At 42.3% G+C, this 22,988-nt stretch overlaps 1 protein-coding gene across 20 annotated transcripts in view; it reads left to right on the top strand.

Annotated features, from left to right (window-relative positions):
* Positions 1 to 22,988, top strand: part of LOC110529548 (receptor-type tyrosine-protein phosphatase kappa) — a 163,225-nt gene that overhangs the window by 119,881 nt on the left and 20,356 nt on the right. For 13 of the 20 annotated variants that reach the window (XM_036984933.1, XM_036984942.1, XM_036984932.1 and 10 more), the window contains 8 exons: positions 387 to 689; positions 3,130 to 3,239; positions 9,911 to 10,112; positions 11,131 to 11,236; positions 13,004 to 13,277; positions 13,501 to 13,537; positions 19,961 to 20,096; positions 21,419 to 21,454. In XM_036984933.1, the coding sequence (XP_036840828.1) occupies positions 387 to 689; positions 3,130 to 3,239; positions 9,911 to 10,112; positions 11,131 to 11,236; positions 13,004 to 13,277; positions 13,501 to 13,537; positions 19,961 to 20,096; positions 21,419 to 21,454 (1,204 nt within the window). The remainder of the gene's footprint in view (positions 1 to 386; positions 690 to 3,129; positions 3,240 to 9,910; positions 10,113 to 11,130; positions 11,237 to 13,003; positions 13,278 to 13,500; positions 13,538 to 19,960; positions 20,097 to 21,418; positions 21,455 to 22,988) is intronic. The other 7 variants (XM_036984944.1, XM_036984939.1, XM_036984949.1 and 4 more) reach the window with 1 other exon arrangement.

Here is a 22,988-nt window from a genome sequence, read left to right as displayed (position 1 = left end):
ACACAAGTGGATTGTATTTATCATCATTAGTCATTTAGGTCAACATTGGATCATTCAGAGATCCTCACTGAACTTCTGGAGAGAGTTTGCTGCACTGAAAGTAAAGGGGCTGAATAATTTTGCACACCCAATTTTTCAGTTTTTGATTTGTTAAAAAAGTTTGAAATATCCAATAAATGTCGTTCCACTTCATGATTGTGTCCCACTTGTTATTGATTCTTCACAAAAAAATACAGTTTTATATCTTTATGTTTGAAGCCTGAAATGTGGCAAAAGGTCGCAAAGTTCAAGGGGGCCGAATACTTTCGCAAGGCACTGTATGTGGGCCATAGTTATCGCTAGATTGCGAGCACATTTTTAACCATGTGTTTCTTTCTCTCCTTCAGAACCGATGAGAACCCCGAAGAGACTGAAGATTGCAGAGACCCAGGCCAGATTCATCGCTGTGGACTGGGAGTCTCTGGGCTACAATATTACCCGCTGCCACACCTTCAACGTCACCATCTGCTACCGTTACTACAACGCCAACAACCAGACCAAGGCCGACTGCCTGGACATGGACCCCAAGGCCCCACGCCACGTGGTGGGCAACCTGCCCCCCAACACCAATGTCAGTCTCAAGATGATCCTCACCAACCCCGAAGGACGCAAAGAGAGCGATGAGACCATCATCCAGACAGATGAAGATGGTATGTGTACTGGTGTATTGTGTGTAGATGGATGACAAAAATCAATTTAATGAATTTTGAATTCAGGCTGTAACACAACAAAATGTGGAATAAGTCAATGGGTGTGAATACTTTTCTTTTTTAAACGTATTTCTAATACTCCTTTATTTAGAAAATATGGATGTGTCTCGCTCTGTTTGTAACCAGTTGACTGACACATACTTATTGCTGCCCCCTGTGATTCCTACAGCTGGGCTGAGTTAGCCATTTCAAAGCAGAGCACGTTTTCTCCCTGCTGCTCTCTGAATAGATGCTAGCTGGAGAGGCTAACCAAGGGCTGAAATAACAGCACTGGTCGCAGCTTGGAATTTGTAACTCACATTAAACGCTTCAGCATTATAATAATACAGCCAGGTGACCAGCTGTATCCTGTGACTCCGGCAGACATGTTGTCCCTTGATGAGGACCTGTTTAAATCTCACCTCACATTCTCACAAACCCAGGAGATAATGCTAGTGAAATGACTGAGTCCTCTGTAGGGGTTCCACCAGAATTTATTCAATTTTTTTCATGCCAGATTCTGTATGTAGCTAGAGCTTAGATGTTTAGGTGATATTCAGCTCATGCTGTACATGTTGCTGTACATGTTACTGCCCCTTTCTACCGTTTGTTTTGTTAAGATTGGTTTGTATGACTTTTCATTGTATTCTCTCATTGTGTTCTCTCAGAAAAATCTCTTTTTATTTCCATGTCAAACCAACCCCATTTTCAGCAGCATCAGACAGGAAAAAGGAATGCTAGATTTTTCGTTGTGGAAAAAGACGTCTCAGTGACATCCATCCAATAGTTTTGAAAAATAGATGGTTGTCTGACTGCGGGGCGAGTAGAGGAGAAGAGAGGTTCACGTAAACAGTTCTTCTAAGACTGATCCGTAGACCGCAGACAAGCGTCCCCGCCACCCCGAGCCTTGCTCGTCTCTTCAGACAGACAGGCCTGACAAGCACTCAGTCATGTGACCTGGTAACGCTTCTGCTCTCTGTCTGTATGCTGTGAAGGAGAGGGCTTTGGATGTCCCCAACCCAGCTTGACTAGAACACAGCCCAGGCAGGCAGGCAGCCCCATGGCAGAACAGTCTCGTGGCAGCTGTAGAGACCCATGGGACTGCCAGGTTTCATCAGCAGTGAGGAGGCTGTCAGTCAGTAAAAAAACCATACAACAGATAGGTGCAGGGAAATGTGTTGTTTTGCAGGGTTAAAATGTATTAAATTGTTTTTTTCACTCATCAATCTACACACAGTAAGTACCCCATAGTGACAAAGCAAAAACTGTTTTTTAGAAATGTTAGCAAATGTATAAATAAATAAAACAAATTAAATATGACATTTACATAAGTATTCAGACCCTTTATTCAGTACTTTGTTGAAGCACCTTTGGCAGCGATTACAGTCTTGGGTGTTGCGCTACAAGCTTGGCACACCTGTGTTTGGGGAGTTTCTCCCATTCTTCTCTGCAGATCCTCTCAAGCTCGGTCAGGGTGGATGGGGAGCATCTCTGCACAGCTATTTTCAGGTCTCTCCAGAGATGTTCGATCGGGTTCAAGTCCGGGCTCTGGCCGGGCCACTCAAGGTCATTCAGAGACTTGTCCCGAAGCCAATTGTGCGTTGTTTTGGCTGTGTGCTTAGGGTCGTTGTCCTGTTGGAAGGTGAACCTTCACCCCAGTCTGAGGTCGTGAGCGCTGTAGAGCAGGTTTTCATCATGGCTCTGAATACTTATATAAATAAGGTGTGTGTGTGTGTGTGTGTGTGTGTTTGCAAATGTTTTGCCAAATGTTCTAAAAACCTGTTTTCGCTTTCTTAGTAAGGATTATTGTGAGTAGAATGATGAGGGAAATAAACAATTCAATACATTTTAGAATAAGGCTGTAACGTAACTAAATATAGAAAAAGTCAAGGGTTCTGAATACTTTCCTAATACACTGTATACAGTGTATATGAAATTCTATACTCAATACCTAGATTTTTCACCTATCACAATTCATGTCAGAGAGGTCTGGCATGCTGTGGTTTCTCAGGCTGATGGCTTTGCTTTATTGGTGAAAGGGACAGAGCCTCCAAATTATAGGAGACTAATTTGATCATAAAACATGCAGATGACAGAGAGAAAGGATGCTCTTGAAAGGATATTGCACCTTGATTATCTAATCTCATGTAAATTCATTGTCCAAATTCAATAAAAACCACTGGGGATTCGAGTGCCTCCTATTCAACACACGCGCAACGCTCTACATTATTATGCCATTTTCAACATGCTGCTTTGCTGTAAGTAAAAACAGTCAGTGGTCTCGTTACAGGCGTACAGGCTCAGGAGTGTCTCTCTCTTTGAGAATAGTATTCATTACAGTACTGTGGCCTTCCTTTGATTGCATTAGGACCTACTCCTCCTGTCTTCTGTCCTAATGCAGTGCCTGGCCCCGTTCCAAGCCAGTCCATGAAAGCCACACCGTTTGAGGATCGGATCTTCCTTTACTGGAAGGAACCACTGGAGCCCAATGGGATCATAACTCAGTATGAGGTAATGAAGGACTATGGCCAGGGGGATCGGTGGGGTGAGGGGAGAGGTGGGGGAAGGGAGGGGATCGGTGAGGGGAGAGGTGGAGGGCGAGAGGTGGGGGGGAGGGAGCGAGAGAGAAGGGGAGAGGTGGGGGAAGGATGGGAGGAGGAAGTGGGGGGAGGGGAGGGGAGAGGTGGGAAGAGGGAGATTAGAAGGGGAGGGTTGGCAGAGGTGGGGGGAGGGAGGTGAGAGGTGGGGGGAGGGAGGGGAGGGGGAGGGGGAGGGGAGGGGGGGGTTGGATGGTAGACAAGCCTGTCTAGGATCCACATGGGGTTTGTATATCTAAACCATATTTCACAGGTGTTTTTAATCTTTACTATCCCTCTGGAAACCAGCACAGATGAGTGAAAAACGTTCTGTTCCTTTTTCATATAGGACTATGGTGGAAATACTGTAACTCTAAAAGGGGAGTGTGGGTTTTAAAGGGAACTCATTGTATGCTACTGTTGTAAAATACTATTTTCAGTACTTCTTAGATACAGTATGAAGGTGTACTGATCCATCATTGAATGGTGTGTATTTTTAAAGTTAATAACCCACAATGATTCATAGCTTGTGTGCAGTGGGGTGAATCTGAAGAAACATTTTTTAATTCTCAAGTGTTATCCAGCTTTAGGAATATGAGAACACTGACCCACATAATCCAAGGGAATGTGGATTATAGTGCCCACAAAACTCATTACTAAACTAAGGACCCTGGGACTAAACACCTCTCTCTGCAACTGGATCCTGGACTTCCTGACGGGCTGCCCCGGGGTGGTAAGGGTAGGCAACAACACGTCTGCCATGCTGATTTTCAACACGGGGGCCCCTAAGCGGTGTGTGCTTAGTCCCCTTCTGTACCCCCTGTTCACCCACAATTGCATGGCCAAGCACGACTCCAACACCATCATTAAGTTTTCTGATGACACAACAGTAGGACTGATCACCGACAATGATGAGACAGCCTATAGGGAGATCAGAAACCTGTCAGTGTGGGGCCAGGACAACAACTTGTCCCTCAACGTGTGCAAGACAAAAGAGATGATCGTGGACTACGTTCACCCACATTCACATCGACAGGCTGTAATTAGAGCGGGTGGAGAGTTTCTTCACCAACAAACTATCATGGTCCAAACACACCAAGATAATTGTAAAGAGTGCACGACAAAATATTTTCCACCTCATGAGACTGAAAAGATTTGGCATGGGTCCCCAGATCTTCAAAAAGTTATTCAGCTGCACCATGGAGAGCATCCTGACCGGATGCATAACTGCCCGGTATGGCAACTGCTCATCCTCCGACTGTAAGGAGCTACATAGGGTATTGCGTACGGACCAGTACATCCCTGGGGCCAAGCTTCCTACCATCCAGGACCTACAGTACCAGTCAAAAGTTTGGACACCTATTCATTCCAGGGTTTTCTTTGTTTTTACTATTTTATACATTGTAGAATAATAGTGAAGACATCAAAACTATGAAATAACACATATGGAATTATGTAGTAACCAAAAAAGTGTTAAACAAATCTAAATATATTTTATATTTGAGATTCTTCAAAGTAGCCACCCTTTGCTTTGATGACAGCGTTGCACACTCTTGGCAACCTTGAATGTGTCCAAACTTTTGATGGCTACTGTATATACTAGGTGGTGTCAGAGGGAGGCCCCAAAGATTGTCCAAGACTCCAGTCACCCAAGTAATAGACTGTTCTCTCTCCTACCGCACGGCAATCGGTACCGGAGCACCAAATCTAGGTCCAAGAGGCTCCTTAACAGCTTCTACCCCAAGCCATATGACTGCTGAGCAATTAATCAAATGGCCACCCGGACTATTTATATTGACCCCCCCGCCTGTTTTTACATTGCTGCTGCCAACTGTTTATTATCTATGCATAGTCACCTGCATGCACAAATTACATCGACTAACCAGTACCCTCGCACATTGACTCGGTAACCCCTGTATAAAGCATATTGTTATTGTTATTTTATTGTTACTTTTTTACTTTTACTTTTTTACTTCTTAAATCAATTTCTTGACCTGCATTGTTGGTTCAGGGCTTGTAAGTAAGCATTTCACTGTAAGTTCTACACCTGTTGTTTTCGGCACATGTGACAAATACATTTTGATTTGATGTACATCTTCAATCAGCTGATATCTCAAAGTGCTGTACAGAAACCCAGCCTAAAACCCCAAACAGCAAGCAATGCAGGTGTAGAAGCACGGTGGCTAGGAAAAACTCCCTAGAAAGGCCAAAACCTAGGAAGAAACCTAGAGAGGAACCAGGCTATGAGGGCTGGCCAGTCCTCTTCTGGCTGTGCCGGGTGGAAATTTTTAACAGAACATGGCCAAGATGTTCAAATGTTCATAAATGACCAGCAGGGTCGAATAATAATAATCACAATAGTTGTCGAGGGTGCAGAAAGTCAGCACCTCAGGAGTAAATGTCAGTTGGCTTTTCATAGCCGATCATTAAGAGTATCTCTACCGCTCTTGCTGTCACTAGAGAGTTGAAAACAGCAAGTCTGGGACAGGTAGCACGTCCGGTGAACAGGTCAGGGTTCCATAGCCGCAGGCAGAACAGTTGAAACTGCAGCAGCAGCACGGCCAGGTGGACTGGGGACAGCAAGGAGTTATCATGCCAGGTAGTCCTGAGGCATGGTCCTAGGGCTCAGGTCCTCCGAGAGAGAGAAAGACAGAGAGAGAGAGAATTAGAGAGAGCATACTTAAATTCACACAGGGCACCAGATAAGACACGAGAAGTACTCCAGATATAACAGACTGATCCTAGCCCCCGACACATAAACTACTGCAGCATTAATACTGGAGGCTGAGACAGGTAGGGGTCTGGAGACACTGTGGACCCATCCGATGAGACCCCCGGACAGGGCCAAACAGGCAGGATATAACCCCACCCACTTTGCCAAAGCACAGCCCCCACACCACTAGCGGGATATCTTCAACCACCAACTTACCATCCCGAGACAAGGCAGAGTATAGCCCACAAAGATCTCTGCCATGGCACAACCCAGGGGGGGCGCCAACCCAGACAGGAAGATCACGTCAGTGACTCAACCCACTCAAGTGACGCACCCCTCCTAGGGACGGCATGGAAGAGCACCAGTAAGCCAGTGACTCAGCCCCTGTAATAGGGTTAGAGTCAGAGAAGGGAACCGGCCAGGCAGAGACAGCAAGGGTAGTTAGTTGCTCCAGAGCCTTTCCGTTCACCTTCACACTCCTGGGCCAGACTACACTCATCTCTTCAGTGGGTCAGATGATTGAGTCTTCAGTAAAGACTTAAAGGTTGAGACCGAGTCTGCGTCTCTCACATGGGTAGGCAGACCATTCCATAAAAATGGAGCTCTATAGGAGAAAGCCCTGCCTCCAGCTGTTTGCTTAGAAATTCTAGGGACAATTAGGAGGCCTGCGTCTTGTGACCATAGTGTACGTGTAGGTATGTACGGCAGGAAAGATTAGGTAGGAGCAAGCCCATGTAATGCTTTGTAGGTTAGCAGTAAAACCTTGAAATTAGCCCTTGCCTTAACAGGAAGCCAGTGTAGGGAGGCTAGCACTGGAGTAATATGATCAAATATTTTGGTTCTAGTCAGGATTCTAGCAGCTGTATTTAGCACTAACTGAAGATTATTTAGTGCTTTATCCAGGTAGCCAGAAAGTAGAGCATTGCAGTAGTCTAAACTAGACGTAACAAAAGCATGGGTTAATTTTTCTGCATTTTTGGATAGACAGTTTCTGATTTTTGCAATGTTATGTAGATGGAAAAAAGCTGTCCTTGAAACAGTCTTGATATGTTCGTCAAAAGAGAGATCAGGGTCCAGAGCAACGCTGAGATCCTTCACAGTTTTATTTGAAACGACTGTACAACCATCAAGATTAATTGTCAGATTCAACAGAAGATCTCTTTGTTTCTTGGGACCTAGAACAAGCATCTCTGTTTTGTCCGAGTTTAAAAGTTGAACATTTGCAGCTATCCACTTCCTTTTGTCTGAAACACAGGCTTCTAGCAAGGGCAATTTTGGGGCTTCACCATGTTTCATTGAAATGTACAGCTGTGTGTCATCCACATAGCAGTGAAAGTTAACATTATGTTTTCAAATGACATCCCCAAGAGGTAAAATATATAGTGAAAACAATAGTGGTCCTAAAACGGAACCTCGAGGAACACCAAAATGTACAGTTGATTTGTCAGAGGACAAACCATTCACAGAGACAAACTGATATCTTTCCGACAGATAAGATCTAGCCAGGCAAGAGCTGGTCCGTGTAGACCAATTTGGGTTTCCAATCTCTCCAAAAGAATGTGGTGATCGATGGTATCAAAAGCAGCACTAAGGTCCAGGAGCACAAGGACAGATGCAGAGCTTCGGTCTGACGCCATTAAAAGGTCATTTACCACCTTGACAAGTGCAGTCTCAGTGCTATGATGGGGTCTAAAACCAGACTGAAGCATTTCGTATACATTGTTTGTCTTCAGGAAGGCAGTGAGTTGCTGCCGATAGTTTTTTATATTTTCTGGGTCAAGGTTTGGCTTTTTAAAGAGAGGATTTATTGCTGCCACTTTTAGTGAGTTTGGTACACATCCATCCGGTGGATAGAGAGCCGTTTAACATGACACACATACTACATAATGCCATGGGAAGTCACATACTCAACTATATTATCACACATTTTAGTTCAGGCTTACAAGTGTTAATATATGCATTCCATATGTACCTCGAGTTATGGCTGTGCGGCATACTGCATTTTATGATATACCGGTATTGATGCAGGGACCGGTTTGGGTTTTTACTTTACCTTCTATACCGGTATTTGAATGTTTGGTTTGTTAAATGTGATACGCCATGTGTAATGTCCATTTTTATAGTTTACTTCGCTACTTGAGTCATCTCTCTCTGCTCTTTCTCTCTGTGCCACTTTCCACAGAGCTAGCCAGGCCCCCTGTCACTCAAGGAGCACATTTGATGTCCCTCAACCACGAGACACTTGTGTTCAGTCTGCTTGGTCAATGCAGCACATACAACAATGTTGATGACAATGATGCTGTTTTCACTTTGCTTCTTAATATAAATCCACTAGCGTTCTATAATGACACTATTGGTTTGTGTTTCTTAAATCAGCAAACAGCTAGTTTGTCTTTTCTCAGCAATTTTCCCTAAATCTTGTGAGATGCTAATGCTAATAGCTTGCAACCTAGCTAATAAATGTACTGATAAGAGCAAACGTAGCTAGCTAATACAGCCTGATAATACCGGTGGTGGTGTTAACCTAAATCAGAATGTTGTTTGTGCAACCGTGTCTTCTAAATCAACATATTCTTGCTTTGCATATTCCTCTTTATCTACATGAAGTAGCTAAGAGAAAACATACAATGTAGCCAAAGTTTCCTCTAGGAAACGTTTATCAACACTTTAGTTCCTACCTTGTCACAATAACTCCTCCCTGCATTTTAATTTGTTGTCATCTCAAACAACTCTGTATTCAAAGTGCCCACTATTATATTCTAACTATATAATAAGAATAGTCATTCTATTTCCATTTTTTCCTACAGTTTTGCTCTAATTTGCAAGTCAAATCGCAACATTTGGTTAAAAATAAGTCCTAGATTGTTTGCCCATATCATACAGCCCTACGTGGCAGCGTGGAAATTATCTAAATTGAGCAGAGGTGTAAAGTACTTAAGTAAAAATACTTTACTTAAGTCATTTTTTTTTGTTTTGTTATCTGTACTTTACTTTACTATTTTTCTTTTTGATAACTTTAACTTTTACTTCACTACATTCCTAATGAAAATACTGTACTCTTTACTCCACACATTTTCTCTGACACCTAAAAGTACTCGTTACATTTTGAATGCTTAGCAGGACAGGAAAATGGTCCAATTCACGCACTTGTCAAGAGGACATCCCTGGTCATCTACTTCCTCTGATCTGGAGGACTCACTAAACACAAATACTTTGTTTGTAAATTATGTCTGAGTGTTGGAGTGTGTCGTCCGTAAATAAAAAATAAAATGGTGCCATCTGGTTTGCTTAATGATTTAAAAAATGATTTATACTTTTCTTTTGATACTTAAGTACATTTTATCAATTACTTTTACTTTTGATGCTTACGTATATTTAAAACCAAATGCAGGAATGATAAACGTGCTGAAATTGGTTTTGGTTGAAGTTGAATTGAACAGTATAAAAGATTCAGAATGGAGAAAGACTCATTGAAATCACTTAGAATGTATGTGTTGCCACCCTAGGATCACTCACTACTCACAAAGCACCCTAGGATCACTCACTACTCACAAAGCACCCTAGGATCACTCACTACTCAAAAAGCAAATGTACAACTTTTATTATTCAAAAACTAAAAATACTGCCAAATACCGTCCAATTTTGTTAAAATACCATGATATTTTGCACATATCGCCCAGCCCTACCTCAAGTCAATACACAATGGAGAAAAATCACTCAAAAACACTCATTTGTTGTACTTTGCTACGTATGTGCATTCCACCTACTTAAACACAGATAAAGTTTCTACCACGGCATAATGTTACCGAATGTCTGTAACCATTCGTATGAACACTTTTCAACAGCTCATTAGGTAAATATTGTATGTCCCTCTCCTCTCCCTCCCCTAACAGATCGCCTACAGTGGTATTCGGTCCTTTGACCCCTCGGTGCCAATAATGCGCCCCCCTCTAATCGTGTCTCTGCCCTGGAACACTTCTCACCACGTCTTCAACCAGCTGCACCCTGGCACCACCTACCAGTTCATCATACGAGCCAGCACCGTCAAGGGCTTCGGCCCCCCGACCACACTCAACGTCACCACCAACATCTCAGGTACATTTATTTAACATTAATTTATCCAGGAAGTCCCATTGAGGTCAGAAAATCTATTTTAGAAGAGAAACGTATGTATGCAGTATTATGGCTGTAGTGTTACAGCTGCTAGACTATTAATAGTGCTACCAGAGCAAATATTGTTTATTAATCAAGTCAAATTAAATTGATGCATAATGTAGTTGTTGTCTTATGACATTCCTGCCTGTTGTTGTTTTGGTAAAAAGGGTCTGGTAGCGCTGCAGGTTCAAATAGCATCTAGGAAGCAAATTAACCAGAATGGGGTAACAAAAAAATTGGTTGGGTTATGGGTTGGTTCGCTTATCGGTTTTCTGAGCAAGTTCTACCATGATACTAAGCACAGCACTGAGATATCTCTCAGTCATTTTGATCGTGTCAGACTCCGTTCCGTAATGGAATATCTGGATGCTCTGTACCTGTTGGAGTAATTTTCTGAAGCACACATTTTTCCCAATTCTAATCTTGGCAGCACTCAACATGTCCTAGACCGGGATGTATTTGGAATCTGTTGAAATGACAGCCTAGGACCTCATTAGATGATAATGCAAACCACATCAATCAAATTAACCAGGTGAATGGAAGCTAAAAGCTTCCTTAATGGAAAATGAGGCCAGTAACCTTTCTTTAAATAAGAGGAGCCTGGTGCTTTTTGCGCTAAGCGCCTACTTCCAAGATATGTAATGTACGTAATGTAGATGTAATCACGCAGTTCCTGCGTTTTGGCAAAACTGCTATTGTCAATTTGTCAGGTTGCAATTCCCAGAAGTGTTTTAGAAAACATGTTCCAAGCAGGAAATATATATATATATATATTTTTTTTTTTTTACTTTGCAGTGCTATATTAAAGTTCAGCCAAGTTCAAAATTAAACATAATGTGTCCTGATAGAGCATGCCTTTCTCAAGACTTCAACATATTACACCCCATTGCCGACAATTTTCCTCCTCCTGTGATTTTGCACTAAATTCTTGTCTGTCTGGTGTGCTTTTTCCCCATAGCCCCAACACTGGAAGAGTATGATGGGTCCGAGGCGTTTCTGAATGAAACGGCCACCACCATCACCGTCCTACTGAAGCCCGCTCAGGCCAAAGGTGCCCCTATCAGGTGAGAGAACTAATGCCTGGCTTTTTTTGGTCCAAGAGTTCCGTCTAGTCATTTTAATGAAGGTCATCCATCTGTTTACCAGGACATCTCTGTCAGGACGTTTGTGTTGTGTCGCTCCCTGTAGCACATCCCACAAATAGAGAGAGCAGTACTGGGTAATGTCTACAGAGACTCTACAGGGAATTTACATATTCTGGTCCATGGCCCTGCCGATCTCCATTTGATTTGGCCATTGTTGGCCTGTGCCTTTTCATTTCCTCTCCCCTATCACAATCGGCAGGGATGGAGTTGGAAGGTACTTGTCATAAAGAGGATTTGGAGAGAACTCTTTGTGCTCAGATTCAGTAAATCACCTATTATGCAACCAGGCCTGTTCTTTGATTGTGAAATTGGAGGGGCTGTGTATTGAAAGGGAAAGAACAACAGCCCTGATAACAAAACCACCTGACTGCATTTCTTTCTCACAAGCACTCACTCAGTATATGTGGCAGTTGTAGCTAATATGTCACACCCACTTCTAATTTTGAGCAAATGTTTTTGGGTGTTTTTTTTTCTGGAATACAGATTTTGTGTACAGTATAATGCTACAAATATCATAAAGACTAATTGGATAGTCAGATATCAAATATGCAATGGAGGATGGTGTTAGCAAAGTACGAGGAAACATACTACGACTAGGATTATGTCATGCTTTTACCAGCTTGAAGGATTTAGGTGCATCAACGAAACAAAGATGTGTGTTATCAAAGGGATCGTTTAATTTGACTCGTTTTGGCAGTGCTCTGTAAAACTGGCCAAGCTCTGATGGAAGCCGATTGGCTAATCACGCAGCAGGTCTGTGTAGCGGTAATTTAGAGAGGGTTGTTTAAGGTGTGTATGAGAGATTGAGTTATAGCGAGCCTCAGACCATTTGTCCAGGTAATTTGTAACATTTTGTCATTGACAAGCAGTACAGGGTAGAGGAAAGAGCCCGAGCACTCACCCTATTTTGGTGGAAGAGAATTTTGTGTCCATCTGCGACCGGCATTATGGAGTGTCACTTGTATTTTAGATCTGCGGTGCTTTGAGCTAAAATAGGAGCTATGGAAGGTCAGGGATGTGGAGATGGCTGTCAGGGCACTTGGGCGATAATGGTGAGGGAAGGGGGGTCAGGGGGACAGAGATACGCCCCTGGGCAGTCATTACCAAGGGTGGGAGGAGGGGTCGCGCTCTCTGAGCGGAACTAAGGGTAGTGAAGTCTAGGAGGTGGCTCTGAGCTGTGGATGCGGAAGGAAGGTATGTTTACAGCTCCATGAGTGTGTGAAGGGGCTTCTCCTTGCCCTGCCCTGTGTTAATAAGTTGCCCTGGCACTGTGGTTTTTGCGTGTCTCGCCACATTAACAAAGACCCTCAGGGGGAGAGATGAAGCACAGCAGTGTGACTCTGAAATACAAATGATAGACCTGACCTGTTACTCTCACTGGAGGTTCATCAACTCCCATTCAGGGGGGTTTCTCTACAGCCTCCCAGTCTGAGAGAATGGATTGTTATTAGTTAAAGGCCATGTGCAGATAAAGGGGCTCTGGTAGAAATTGCAAGGCCTGTAACGTACGACGTTGCCAAGCCAGGGCTTATTCCAAGTGTTAAGCTCATTTGGCATGCCCTCTCTGTGCTCCGTGAAGTGAGAGATTGCTTTAAGATTAGCCTGCCTTTTGTTTGGCTAGCTGGCTTTGTTTGCTTGTGTTGTTTTGTGGGGACTGATTGCCTGTGATGTTTTGTCCCTCCTCAGCGCTTATCAGATCGTGGTGGAGGAGCTGAACCCACATCGCACACGCAGGGAGGCCAGCTCCGTGGACTGCTACCAGGTCCCAGTCCCCTTCCACAGTGCCTCCAGTGGTGGCTCGTCTTATTACTTTGCGGCAGAACTGCCACCAGGGAACCTTCCCGAACCCTCTCCGTTCACGGTGGGCGACAACAAGACGTACCATGGCTTCTGGAACCCTCCACTCACCCCCAGGAAGAACTATAATATCTACTTCCAGGCCGTCAGCAGTGTGGAGAAGGTGAATATACACCACACTCGGCCAATAGGACCCTCTAATGTTCCCTCATTGGTTTATTGGGGTTTTTAAATATGTCTTAAAACTGAATTGTACATTGAGGAGCATTGTTTTCCCACCCCCCTTTGATAACCTACTACTGTTCATTAGTTTTCCTTTTATCTAGTTTGTTCCTGTTTCTCATGTTGAACTGATTTGTATTATTTTATTTTATTTTGTTTCACAGGAATCAAAAACACAATGTCTGAGACTTGCAACAAAAGGTAAGAGTTTTCTTTTTGTTTATTTGTACAACAAAAGAAGTTCTTCTTGCCCAGTAGAATTTAAGTGACTGTACATTACAGTTGGATTTCAGTCACTTTTCCCAGTAGCCAATAAATGCCCACTCTCTTGCTCAGATAAAGAACTGTTACGTGATAATGCGTGTGTCACTTTATCTTCCAAGAGAATTGTCGTGCAGCGAGAATCTGGATTGAGGCGGAATTAAGGAAAGCTTATTTATTTGTGATATGTGCGCTTGTAAAGCACCTTGCTCTGGTGAACAGCTTGTGTCTGTGAGAACAGGGGGCTAGCAGGGCCAATCCTTCTGATTTAACAGACAGAGAGAGAGAGAGCTCACTGGTTTTTATCATAAAGCCATGCTGTTGGTTTTTAGTGATTAAGAGGGAGTGGTCATTAAATTGATACAATTCCTACAGTGCCAGCTCATCTATGGCGTAAATCGAAGGGAAATGGGTTGGCAATTTATGGACTCTGTCCTCTGGCTTTGCACTATTGAAATTACCTGCATTATAGATTATGGACAACATTTATGCTGAACATGCATTTTCCGAAGTGCATTGGAGTAACTGGCCAAGTATTTCAAGTGCTTATGGCCATGTCTTACTACAATTAATTAAATGGCCAGTAAGTTCAGCTTCAGTATCTCATTCAAAAGTTAGTTGGCCAGGCTAAATAGTACAATAGTCCCATCAAGTCATCAGGACAGTTCCACCCTACTCCAGCAACAACTTTATTTCTACTAGAAGGTATGAAAACTAGGAGGTATGAAACGAGCAAAACCCTACTGTTTTTCAGTGGGAGCTATATGAAGATATTGCTAATGGCAAAACATTTCATGATCTCGGATGTCAGCCTAAATTGGCTGCTAATGCTAATATGCCAGATGTAACTTGTATTAACCATGTATTAACTCTATAATCACCTATCAATAACACTATGCCTGAAGAAATTAGCTTAGCTGCATCAGGTTTCAAAAAAATGCTAGGCTATGCTTGCTAGGAATGACATGCTTCCATCCACCACATGACATCACAGATACAGTTGAAGTCGGAAGTTTACATGCACTTAGGTTGGAGTCATTAAAACTTGTTTTTCGGCCACTCCACAAATGTCTTGTTAACAAACTATAGTTTTGGCAAGTCTGTTGTGTCATGCACAAAGTGGATGTCCTAAGTCATTTTTCCAACAATTGTTTACAGACAGATTATTTCATTAATAATTCACTATCACAATTCTAGTGGATCAGAAGTTTACATACACTAAGTTGACTGTGCCTTGAAACAGCTTGGAAAATTCCAGAAAATGATGTCGTGGCTTTAGAAGCTGTGGATGCATTTCAAGGTCTACCTTCAAACTCAGTACCTCTTTGCTTGACATCATGGGAAATCAGCCAAGACCTCAGAAAAAAAAATAGTTGACCTCCACAAGTCTGGTTCATCCTTGGGAGCAATTTCTAAATGCCTGAAGGTACCACGTTCATCTGTGCAAACAATAGTACGCAAGTATAAACACCATGGGACCATGCAGCCGTCATACCGCTCAGGAAGTAGACGCGTTCTGTCTCCTAGAGATGAACGTACTTTGGGGAGAAAAGTGCAAATCAATTCCAGAACAACAGCAAAGGACCTTGTGAAGATGCTGGAGGAAACCGGTACAAAAGTATCAATATCCACAGTAAAACGAGTCCTATATCGACATAACCTGAAAGGCCGCTCAGCAAGGAAGAAGCCACTGCTCCAAAACCGCCATAAAAAAGCCAGACTACGGTTTGCAACTGTACATGGGGACAAAGATGGTACTTTTGGAGAAATGTCCTCTGGTTTGATGAAACAAAAAATAGAACTGTTTGGCCATAATGACCATTGTTATGTTTGGAGGAAAAAGGTAGGAGGCTTGCAAGCCGAAGAACACCACCCCAACCGTGAAGCACGGGGGTAGTAGCATCATGTTGTGGAGGTGCTTTGCTGCAGGAGGGACTGGTGCACTTCACAAAATAGATGGCAGGATGAGGAGGGGAAATTATGTGGATATATGGAAGCAACATCTCAAGACATCAGTCAGGAAGTTAAAGCTTGGTCACAAATGGTTCTTCCAAATGGACATTGACCCCAAGCATTCTTCCAAAGTTGTGGCTTAAGGACAACAAAGTCCAGGTGTTGGAGTGGCCATCACAAAGCCCTGACCTCAATCCTAGAAAATTTGTGGGCAGAACTGAAAAAGCTTGTGCGAGCAATGAGGACTACAACCCTGACTCAGTTACACCAGCTCTGTCAGGAGGAATGGGCCAAAATTCACCCCTTATTGTGGGAATATTGTGGAAGGCTACCTGAAACGTTTGACCCAAGTTCAACAATTTAGATGCAATGCTACCAAATACCAATTGAATGTATGTAAACTTCTGACCCACTGGGAATGTGATGAACGAAATAAAAGCTGAAATAAATCATTCTCTCTAATATTATTCTGACATTTCACATTCTTAAAATAAAGTGGTGATCCTAACTGACCTAAAACAAGGAATTTTTACTGGGATTAAATGTCAGGAATTGTAAAAAAAAACTGAGTTTAAATGTATTTGGCTAACGTGTATGTAAACCTCCGACTTTAACTGTAGATGGAATGATGATGTCACCCCGAAGGGTGTGCTACCACTAAATATATGAATTTAGCTTTATTTCTATGCTTATCAATTAGACTCATATTTATGCATTTAATGTTTCTGCTTAATAATCAGTTAAGATTTTTTGAAAGGCCAAACTTAGAAATCTGCCCACATATATAATATTAGATTATCAGACATGGAAAGTGTTGTATTCATAATGCTTAAACAGCTGGCTGTGCATTAACTCACCAGGGCTTGGATTTGTTGCGCCTTTCAAAGATCGGAGAGACCGTACTGTTGGTCATACTGTTCTCTCATATTTTGTTATTATTACCGGATTTAGCTACGTTTGAGTGTCTCCTTCTTCCTGTCATGAAACCGCCAAAACCCTAATTGATGTGACACTGACAACAAGGGCACGCATAATTGTGACACTAATAAAAATCAGCCACAGTTAAGTCACTTCATACTGTAAGAGCGTGTTGATGTGGCCAATGCGTTCTCTGTCACAGCCATGATGAAACATATCGCACTATTTTTCCATCCTCTCTCAACAACTTTGTTTAGTCCTAACAATAATCGACCCTTTTCCCAGAACTGTGTCGTGCTCAGAAATTCAAGTAGCCCAGTGTGCGTCCATGCAGTATCCACTTGGAGTACAGTGTAAGTAGTCTTTGCCCACTTGTGCCGATCTCACTCAGTCACTCACGTTTCCATCCTTGATACATTATATGCCAGATGCGCTCTCATTCTCTGAATTGAAAACCACCTTAATTGCCCTAACTTAATTGGATATGAAAGTGTTGTTGTTTTTTGGTTGTACTGCTTGTCATGAATTGTTTTCCCCGTACAAATGTCTCCGAAGCACATTGGCCCGGAGGTTGTCAAACCAATCCAGACAGAATTTGATAAGGGCTCCGCCGTGTAGCCTACCATTAGGAATGAAAATAGATTTTCATTTTAAGCTGTGAGTTTTATCTTCAAAATGGTTGTAATCCAATTCCATTTGATTTTCCTCTGGTATTTTTTCATTAATATATCTCTAACTCTGACAGAAACATAAGTATTCTTGAGGCGAGGTGGGGATTATGTCTCAAGCAATACCTTAAAACATTTGACACCGGGCTGAGGAACTGATTAATAACCTTTTAACTGGTGTCAACATCTATTGTGAAACCTGCTCTGCTATCAAGGCTATTGTTTTTCTTGTTGCGCTCAATATTACATTTGTTATAGTACTCTTTATGGTATAGTCTGGCTGTTGCATGTAAAACATTGAGTGGGTTAATGTGTGTTATTTGCCTATCAGATGATTTAATACTGCTGTTTTACAATCTAAAAAAGAAACCAGAAAAAAGGGTGACATATTTCTGACTGAGGCAAAGGCTCTTCTTTCATCTTCTCTTTGTCCCATAATAAGGCTGCAGTGGTAAGCAAACATTGACAGAAAAACACATAGCTCTATCATATCAATGACTTGGTTATTATTACCATGGGGTCAAGTTCAGGTATAAATGTACAATATCAAACAAGATAATATAAATCATAAGACAGTTATGTATATTCTGTGAACAATCTGCTCCTTAAAATCTTTACGCTTGATATCCGTTGCCACACTGAAGAGCAGCGATATGTAGAATCCCAGCTCGATCATGTAGTACCAGTACTGAGAAGGCGGCAGTGGCAAGGTGGGGAAGCCATTCCACATCTCCATCCAAACAATCTAGTCTGTTCAGTTAATTTCGCTGATATTTTCCAGAATGTTTTTGAAGCTGACTTAAATACTGGAAAATGGTTTCTGTACCATCATTTTCCCACTACAATAGCATGGCTAAAGTGAAGGTGAAAGAGCTGTCAAACAGAGAGAAGGGATAGTAGCTGTAGGTGTTTAAGTGTTGAAGCCAGCGGCGTGGCCAGTGGGTGACAACGTGAGAGACAAGGACAGTTTGTCCCGCTCCTTTGGGACACATGTTCTGTAGACATCCGTCTCCTTCCAACCTGATAGCGAGAGGGAGATATTTGGAGAGGCAAACGAGAGCTGGGGGGGGCTCACTGTCAAGCACAACAGACAGTCCCAAAGGACCTGCCCCCCTCGCTTCTATAGCCCCCCCCATACACTGACAGAGATCTGGGTTTAAGCCCCAGAGACTACCTCCTTTCTGCTACGTACATCCAACTTTCTGTTCCTAGATGTGTTTTAGTGGATGTTAGACATGCTCTCTAAAGTGGTTTCGTCCATCCACAACGTTAGGGTTCACGCCAATTACAGATGATGTTTTATGAGCAAAGCAGATTTGTTTCAGGAATAAAGATAGCTACAGTATGGGACCACCAAACATTCCAGCACAGTCTTTCCAACTGAAATAGTCAGTTCGCTCTATTTATAAAGGTTATCGCAACCTGTTCTCAGAAGGGGGGGGGGGGGGGGTGGTGATGGTAGTCTGTCTTAGGAGGTGGTCTGCGGGAGATTGTTCTTGCCCCAGGGTGGTGAGTTAGTGAAATACAGAATAGTGGTCCCTCTAGTGACACAGATGCCAGTTTGTTGTTGTTTTCTCCCTTGATAGAAACTAGGCCATTGAATTGACCCTGAGGAATAATGGCTTGAGTGCTGGCTGAAGATGGGCTTTTCCCAGGCATCCCATTGTATCAGTCTCCGTAAAGAACCTCCGTTTGATCTGAGGATGGATGAGATGGGAGTCGTCATATCTTCCATTCCTTTCGCTGCTGTTGGTTATCGTTCAGCTGTTGATATAAAAGGACTACATTATTGTATGAATAAAGTACTAGGTTCAGCATGGTATAGGGATATAATTATCCTTTGACATCATATTTGCCCTGCAGGTTGGAGTGCAGGGGTCAGGAGATAAAGGACTTGCATCAAGAAATGACGTACATTTTAGAAATTGGGCAATGGTCTCAGTCTACTGTAGGAAGGGCATTTCACTAAGTGCTAGGAGACCATAAAAGGAAGGATTATGCTTTACTTGGGTTTTTATGTGTTTTGCATTAGAAAGAGGATTATGGCGTTTTGTATATCTCAAAAGCAAAATAATACAATACATCAGAGGCAACATGATCAATGTAGAGATATTTAGATTTTTAGGATTGGTATGATTGATATTTTATGATTGGTACATAGTTTTGCATTGGTTCTCCTTTGACAGTATTTACGTATGCCCCTATTTGTAAACAGTTTAGCAAATAACATGCTGTGCACTAGGATATCATATTATTTTATTTGTTTTCTAATGAGTATCCAAACCCAATGCTTTACAGTAGTTAATGGCTTTGAAGTTTTTGAAAATATTAAAAGACAGCAGATAGTGAATTTATACTTTTAATATCTTGTGGGACCATGGGGGTATGAAACATAATTAGAAATTATATTCTAAAGGCATTTACAAGAAAACCCAATTTAATCAGGACATAAGTGTGTGTAGAACCAGTGCACAAAGATAGTATACGGTAATGGAAATATGAATGTATTTAAATATGAGTAGGCTATTGGTCTTTGTCTTTTTTATGTTGTGGTATGGCTCAATCTGGAAGACGTCCTCATGAAATGGTGAAGTGTATATGTCATGTGTGATGGGAAAACCAATCCCTGTTCGAGTGGACCACCATCTGGTCAAGTGAAGTAATCATTATGGTCAAACATTATGAACAAACATTATGGTCAAAGGAAGTATAGTTCTGCTGGAAGAGACTCACTTTTGCACTATGCCCTTCCAAGTGTTGTGTTTCACGGTCAAAACGACAACGAACCTTATTAATTGACATTTGTTTCTTACCTGTCACCTAGGAGCTACAGAGGAACCAGAGGTGATCCCGGACCCAGCCAAGCAGACAGACAGGGTGGTGAAGATTGCTGGCATCAGTGCTGGGGTGCTGGTTTTCATCCTACTGGTGCTGGTGGCCATCCTTCTGGTCAAGAAGAGGTGAGTGGAGCGTCGTAAATAGTAGACACTGTGTTACTGGCTCTATGCTAGCATAGCATACCTACACACCATGAGAACAACTCCATCCCATGCCATCAACATAACCATGACTCTCAGCGGAGGCTGGGCTGGACTATCAGACAGCCTTCACAATGAGGGGGGTGAGAGGAGGGAGGAAAGGGGGGGTGAGAGGAGGGAGGAGAGGGGGGGTGAGAGGAGGGAGGAGAGGGGGGGTGAGAGGAGGGAGGAGAGGGGGGTGGGAGGAGAGGGGGAGACGAGACTACAGTATTGTATGTTATTGTTTATGCAGTGTCAAGACCATGTTATGACAAACTCTGGTAAAACAGCCTTACATATAGTCAGCTTTACCAGAGTTTGTCATAACATGGTTTGGTAGAGAGTTGGATTGAGTTTCAAGGGGAAGCAGGCAGAGTACTGGACATGACTTAGATGAGGAGGACCCATAAGGCTTATCTCTCAGAGTAGCACAGTGAACTTTGGAGCATACAGATTTCCCCAGGTTTTCTTAAAATGTTCAGAGAATTTCATCTTTATATCTGAAGTGGCTGGTCTGAAAAGCTGTGTAACATACCCAGGATTATTTGGCTTTGCTGAGTTTTGGAGGTGATTTGAACTCACACAAGTGCATACCAGTGGTGAGCAATACTAATAGACTTTTCTTTGCTGAGAAGTGGAACATTTCTTTGAAGTCTTTGAGGTGTCTTAATTTAATAGCTATTCCGATGTGTTTTACTGTGGTTTTTCACTGCAGTTTATTAAGATTTCTGCTTTTATGCTGTTTTTCCACAGAAAAAGTTGGCAGCTTTTTGTTGAGGGTTGCATTCAGGATACATACTGTAATAACAATATTGAGCTGTGCTCAGTTTGTGCTAGCCTCAAGTTTTATTCATTTTGTCACTCGCTTACCTTCTCATCCCACTCAGTAATGCTTGGAGCTGCTTCATTCAAGACTCATTCAGAATTTTGTTTACTGCTTGGTAATTACAGTGTAGCTCTATGTATCTTTCCTGGCCTTTATTTTGTAGGATTTGACTGTGTTGACCATCTAAATGCATCAAAGTCAATAATTGTCTAACTAACAGCCCCCAGTAGAGAGTGGATTGAGCCTATATTAATTCCTGTGCTATCCATTATTAACTGTTAGTGGAAGTCCAAGCTCAACATACTTTTACTCTACTATACTTTTCTGTTAGTATTCATTAATATTTTCCTAATTGGATATAGGGGAATAGACTGTATTTTGGAAGGTTATATATAATCCGAAACCTCTGATGTTGTCTAAATGCTACTTTTCTTTTTAGTCATGGAGGCTTTACTACGAAGAATTGGTCAGTCAGGTGTGTACACACACACACACACACTCTCTCTCTCTCTCTCTCTCTCTCTTTCTCTTTTTCTCTCTCTCTTTTTCTCTCTCTTTTTCTCTCTTTCTCTCTCTCTCTTTTTCTCTCTCTTTCTCTCTCTCTCTCTTTCTCTCGCTCTCTTTCTCTCTCTCTCTCTCTCTCTCTCTCTCTCTCTCTCTCTCTCTCTTTTTTTTTCTCTCTCTCTCTTTTTCTCTCCCTCTCTCCCTCTCTCTCTCTCTCTCTCTCTCTCTCTCTCTCTCTCTCTCTCTCTCTCTCTCTCTCTCTCTCTCTCTCGTTTTACTAACCTTGTAGGGACACACAATTAATTCCCATTCAAAATGCTATTTTCCCTAACCCTAACTTTAGCTCCAAAATATCCTAAACATAACCTTTAACCCCTAACCCTAATTCTAACCCTAATACTAATTATAACTCTAAACCCTAGCCTTTTTCCTTGTGGGGTCCGGCAACATGTCCCCAGTTGTTTATTATTATTTATTTTTTTACTATTCTTGTGAGTACTTTTGGTCCCCACAAGTATAGTTAAACATGTCCACACACACACACACGAACACACACACACACACACACACACACACACACACACACACACACACACACACACACACACTCAGTTGGGGTCATGCAGAGGAGGCAGGTTGTAGAGATCAGGGTGTTTGGGGCCTTGAGAGAGCAAATTGTGTCGCGCTGTAATTACTTTGTGACTCTCCTATCGATTTTGTTCAGTTTTTCAGATAAGGTTTTATAATGAACGCTGGCAAACTGAACTGTCTCCAGCACCTGTGATGAATACTTTGGAAAGAAATTGAGATTGTTTTAAAGGGAAAAAATAAATAACTTATCCTCAGTCGGAGCACATCTCTACATGCTGATCAGGTTTAGCAGGAAAGATGTGCGGAGAGGAGCCCTTACTCTGCGCACCTTTTCTCTCTTTGTATAACACATGGCACCATCGTGTGGCCATTTAGCAGAATTACAGTTTGAAATATCCCTATAGAACTATTACCACGTACTGTAAGTAAGAATATACATCTTTGTTGTCTCACATATTTAACAAAGATTCTGACACCCACATATAATGCATGGGTCATTGATGAAAGCTTTTTCAACCAATGTGTTTTCAGGTTAGATTTACACAAAAGTGATCTACACAGTATCTAATGATCCAGGTTAAACAAACACATCCCAATGAACTTGAATGACATTAGTGCCTATCATCTGTGGGGTTCAGGAGAAGTGAATTTGAATGAGACTGATGAATGAGAGGTGCTTATACACCTGTTCCTGATAGAGATATCTGTAACGTTGTGGTTCTGTTCAGTGTTGGACAGTCAAGCAGTGCCTGTGACTACTGATGAGTGAGGCTTTCAAATGAATCTTAATTGGCAGAGCAGCCTCTATGTCTCTGTAGATGTTCTGCCAATTAAGGAATCATTCCTAACGACCACTGCTCATTTACAGCCGTCTCCCTCCTAATTTCCCCTTCCATCCCCCTTCCATAACCCGA

This window comes from Oncorhynchus mykiss, chromosome 8, assembly GCF_013265735.2.
Source record: "Oncorhynchus mykiss isolate Arlee chromosome 8, USDA_OmykA_1.1, whole genome shotgun sequence".
NCBI lineage: Eukaryota > Metazoa > Chordata > Actinopteri > Salmoniformes > Salmonidae > Oncorhynchus > Oncorhynchus mykiss.
This window is presented reverse-complemented; position numbering and strand designations above follow the sequence as displayed.